The 5,297-nt window shown below is 37.2% G+C and overlaps 1 protein-coding gene across 2 annotated transcripts in view; it reads right to left on the bottom strand.

Annotated features, from left to right (window-relative positions):
• The window catches only part of RAD54B (RAD54 homolog B (S. cerevisiae)), a 102,546-nt gene that overhangs the window by 82,270 nt on the left and 14,979 nt on the right, over positions 1 to 5,297 (bottom strand). For both annotated transcript variants that reach the window (XM_011937023.1, XM_011937021.1), the window contains exon 3: positions 3,599 to 3,767. In XM_011937023.1, coding sequence (XP_011792413.1) covers positions 3,599 to 3,767 — 169 coding nt within the window. The remainder of the gene's footprint in view (positions 1 to 3,598; positions 3,768 to 5,297) is intronic.

The following is a 5,297-nucleotide window of genomic DNA, read 5'->3' as shown; positions in this document are numbered from 1 at the left end:
ATCTCAGCTCACTGCAACCTCTGCCTCCTGGGTTCAAGCAATTCTCTGGCCTCAGCCTCCCAAGTAGCTGGGATTACAGGCCTGCACCACCACACCCAGCTAATTTTGTATGGTTTCACCATGTTGGCCAGGCTGGTCTCAAACTCCTGATATCAGGTCATCCTCCTGCCTCGGCCTCCCAAAGTGCCGCGCCCAGCTGACTTTTTACTATATTCTTAATGCCTTCTAAGTTTTTTTTACCATGTGCATGTATTACCTTTAAAAAAAAAAAAAAGTCACAATGGATTATATATTGTATGATTCTCTTTACATAGTATATCCAGAATAGGTATATCCATAGAGACAGAAAGCAAATAAAGGAGAGTGACTGTTTAATTGATCTGGGGTTTCTTTTTAGAGAAAAATGTTCTGGAACTAGATAGAATTGACAGTTGTACAACATTGTAAGTATGCTAAATGCCACTTAATTGTATACTTTAAAATGATTAAAATGGTGAATTTTATGTTATAACATAAATGATATGTTATTTATTGTATTGGAACATTAAACTATAATATTCCAATAGCCTCTTTGTGGCTACTTGACTTCCCTGAAGCACTGTGAAGCCAAAGACAGCCAAGGGACTCAACTACAGAAAACTATAAGTTTCTCAGGATCTCTTCATTCAGTCACAAAATATTTTTGAATCCATGCAGTTTGATTTAAAACCTTAACAAAAGAACATTCCTGCCTTTGTATGTCACAGTTTTGTGAAGGAGATTCAGGTAAACAGGTAACAGAAGATGGCATAGTCACCTCTCACAGTTCTACAGAATGAGAAAGAATCAGAAAGAATAAAAAAACTTTATCTTCTTCTAAAGAAACTACATAGCTCTGAATATCCAAGAGATCTGGGGCTTCCTGTATTCATTTTGGAGACTCCTGTAACAAACTGGGTGGTTTTAAACAACAGAATTTATTTTCTCACAGTCTGGAAACCAGAAGTCCAAAATCAAGGTGTCAGCAGGGCCATGCTCTCTCTGAGAAAGTTCTAAGAGAGAATATTTCTTTGCTTCTTTCTAGCCGCTGGTGGTTGCCAGCAATCAGGGGTGGTTATTCCAATCTCTGCCTCCATCATCACATGGCCTTTTTCCCTCCGTGTTTCTATCTCTTTCTTCATGAGGACACCAGTCATTAAATTTAGGGTCTACCTTAACCCGGTATGACTTTATCTTGATTATATCTGCAAAGACCCTATTTCCAAATAAGGTCACATCCATAGGTACCAAGGCTTAGGACTTTAACATATATCTTTAGGAGACACAATTCAAGCCACTACATTTCCCCTCTCCCAGAATTTGGTTTTTGAAAGCCCAGGCTCAAAAACTAGATTGTTCATGAAAAGAAAGACCTGTGGAGCTTGGATCAAAAAAGATAGAAGTAGGCCCTATGGCCCTTCTACCACAAACCCCAAAGAAATCACATTCCCTAAGCTTTGGGGGCAGTCATTAGTGGTAGACCTACATCTTCATTTTCACACAAAGAATATTATCTGCAAACACATAGCATTATGAAAAGACTCAAAGTGTCCAGTGAATTCAAGAAAGTGAAAATGTATTTATCAGGGCTCTTTCAGTTGAAAGAGAAACCAAACTCAAACTAGCTTAAGCAAAAATGATATTAACAATGAACTAAATATTATTAATTACTATTAATCCTGTTTGGTATAATAACAATGTGTGGTTATACAGGAGAAAACATTTATTTCAAGAAATACGTGCTTAAGTGGCTAGAGGTTAAGTGGCATGATATATGCAACTTATTTTCAAAAGGTTGAGGGGAGTGCATCTACACAGAGAGAAAGAAAGAAAGCACACAAATGAGGCAAAATGTTAGTAACTGGTGAGTTTAGGATGTTAATTGGATCATTCTTTCAACTTGAGAGTATGTAGGTATATTTCAAAATAAAAAAGTGATGGGGAAAAAGACATATTTTATTGAACTGGGACATACAGATTTGTAGTTCATTTCAAGGTGGATTAGATGTAGAATGAAAAAGATGTGAAAGGGTGAGTAGATACTAAACAGGTCTCTCATCTCTATGCTTTTCTATATACTACATCCCTCTCCAACAATCCACCATAGAGAACAAAACATTTCAAATAAAGCTCTTTTCCCCAATTTAACCTCTCTCTGAACAAGAAACAGGAGGGTATCAGGAAGTTGGCACAGGTTCCCCAGTTCACTGAATGTACCAACCAGAGAAAGGATTAAGGGATTAGGAGTTGAGTAAATTAACTCCCTCTTTATTTTATCTTAACTCTTAACTCCCTTCTCAAATTTAGCAGGGAAGAGAATGAGAAACTACAGTAGAACACAAATAAAGCCCAAGATTAGTGACATAAAAGGTATTATATTCCAGAGTCTAAATGTCATTTTCTGATGAAGAAATTAGAAAAGAACTGGGCATACATGTATCATTATCTACCTCGGGCTTAAAGTAGAAAAGAAAACCTGGGAAAACAGAATAGTCAGCTAACAAGGATAGAAGCAAGGAAGGAATAAATGGAGAAAACAGGGAGGAAAGAAGGGAGAGCAAGTCAGTAACATAAAGCAGCGGCTAAACTGCCATGCCCAGAGCTGTTCCTAGGGATCTTCCTAGGAGCAGCTTTCTCGACCCTATTTCTCAACTTAAGTCTTTCTCGACCTTGTTCTGACACTAGTCACAGCTTTTGAAAAATTATGAGGAGCACATAAATGGCACCAAGACAATGGCCAGTTAGGTAAATACAGAATTCCTTTCTGTCCCAACAAGATACAAACCTATTCACAGGTAAAATTCATTAATCATCAGAAAGTCCAAGAACTTCCTTCAAAATGGTTAAGTGCTTAGGGCACTTTGTTGATTTGCACTGGTACCAAAAGGATGGCAGTTACTATTCTGTAGCCCAACAGATGGGGCCGGATGGCTGAATATGTTCATTCAACCAAAATATGAATAAAATGTAATTTGGAAAAACAGTCCAATGATGGCTCTCACAAGACCAAATAAACATCTATGAACCCTCTTTATTTTTTTTTTTTAGTTATCTAACAAATAGTGATCTCTCACAGATACGAAAAGAACCATAATCATTATTTTAACTCAGTTCAACAATATAGGGATGGAGCATTTGTTAAATGCTTGCTTTTCATGCAAGTATGTGTCTTAATAATTCAACTCTTATTTGAAGTACTCCAGACTCTAATGAATTAACAATTAACTAATTTCAAGTTCAACTCTCCAATTTTAGTCCCATTAACGTGCTTTTTAGAAAAAAAATTTTTTAATCCTATCTTTAAACACAATCTTGGTGCCTGAGGAAAAGATCACATTTGACCAAGCTTATAATAAACAGTCTTAAGCATACCTCTACTATAGAGTACACTTTAATCACACAGTTATTAATCCAATCACTAAAGATAAATTATGAAAACAAAAAACCTGAACTACCAACAATCTAGTGGTATTACATCAACAATTTTCTAATATAACATATTCATTCTTAAATCATCATTTAAAGAATACTATAATACTATTGGTTAAGCATAAACCTTATCAATAAAAAGCAGTCTTACCTGTATGAGGTGGATCTAATGTTGCCAGTGTAGGTGCTTCAAAACAGTATTTTCCACTGCAATTATCTATGTAGTTAATTTCTCTAGTACTTTCTTCATTAGGCAGATTTAAACTGCATATTCTAGGATCACTTTGTGATGGGAGAAAGGTGTTATTATTTGCAGCACCCTAAAAGAAACAAATATATATTTAAATCAGAAATCAAACCTAATTTTCTGTATTTTTACATAAAAGATTCTAATTTAAAATACGAGCTACCAGTTACATATATATATATAAAAATTAGAACTAGATATTTAAAAATAAATTAGTATCTGCCAGACATGGTGGGTCACGCCTGTAATCCCAGCACTTTGGGAAGCCGAGGCGGGTGAATCACTTAAGGTCAGGAGTTTGAGATCAGCCTGGCCAACATGGTGAAACACTGTCTACTAAAAATATAAAAATTAGCCTGGCGTCATAGCAAGTGCCTGTTATCCCAGCTACTCGGGAAATTGAGGCAGGAAACCCACTTGAACTCAGGAGGCGGAGGTTGCAATGAGCCAAGACTGTACCACTGCATTCTAGCCTGGGAGACAGAGGGAGACTCCATCTCAAAAAAATAATAATTAATTAATTAAAGTCTAATTTTTATTGCTTGTCTTTAGAACTATTTTAAATTACGCTACTAAAAACTGAAAGATATGACAGAACGAAAAATTATGCTTATAGTATATTTTAAACAACATATCAGAAGTTTTTAAATCGTAACATGCCATTCTCATAGTAAAATACTCTTTTTCTTGTTAAATTTCTCAATACTAAAATCAATACTCAAATATTTTTAGGTGAGATAATGGTAATGTCACTATGTTGGGTTTTGTTAACGAGCCCCTACCTCTTTTTTTAAGATATGGGGTCTCAGTCTGGTACTCAGGCTGAAAGAGTGCAGTGGCACAACCACAGCTCATTGCAGCCTTCTCAACTCCTGGGCCCAAGGGACCCTCCCACCTCAGCCTCCCTAGTAGCCGGAACTACAAGCATGTGCCACCATACCCAGCTAATGTTTTTTACTTTTTGTAGAGATGGGGGTCTCACTATGTTGCCCAGGCTGGTCTTGAACTCCTGGCCTTAAGCCATCTTCCTGCCTAGGCTTCCTAAAGTGCTAAGATTACAGGGGTGAGCCACTGCAGCCAGCCTTAAAAAGCTCTTATATTTTAGAGACATATTCTAAAAATTTACAAATGAAAACATATTCCTGGAATTTGCATCAAAATAAGTAGGGAGGGACTCGAGCTGGAGTGGAAAAATAAAGATGAAACAAGAGGCCGGGCGGGCGCAGTGGCTCACGCCTGTAATCCCAACACTTTGGGAGGCCGAGGTGGGCGGATCACTTAAGGTCAGGAGTTCAAGACCAGCCCCGCCAACATGGTGAAACCCCGTCTCTACTAAAAATACAAAAATTAGCCAGACACAGTGGTGCACGCCTATAATCCCAGCTGCTCAGGAGGCTGAGGCAGGAGAATCACTTGAACCCAGGAGGCAGAGATTGCAGTGAGCCAAGAATGCACCAGTGTACTCCAGCCTGGGTGACAGAGCAAGACTCCATCTCAAATAAATAAATAAATAAATAAATAAATAAATAAAGTAGTTCTAAATGTATTGACAAAAAGATTTCAGTGATATACTGTTGCAGTAAAAACACAATGTATAGAATAA

Source organism: Colobus angolensis, unplaced genomic scaffold (genome assembly GCF_000951035.1).
Source record: "Colobus angolensis palliatus isolate OR3802 unplaced genomic scaffold, Cang.pa_1.0 Scaffold16, whole genome shotgun sequence".
In the NCBI taxonomy this organism is placed as follows: domain Eukaryota; kingdom Metazoa; phylum Chordata; class Mammalia; order Primates; family Cercopithecidae; genus Colobus; species Colobus angolensis.
Note: the sequence above shows the minus strand (reverse complement) of the source record. Positions and strands in the feature narration are given on the sequence as shown.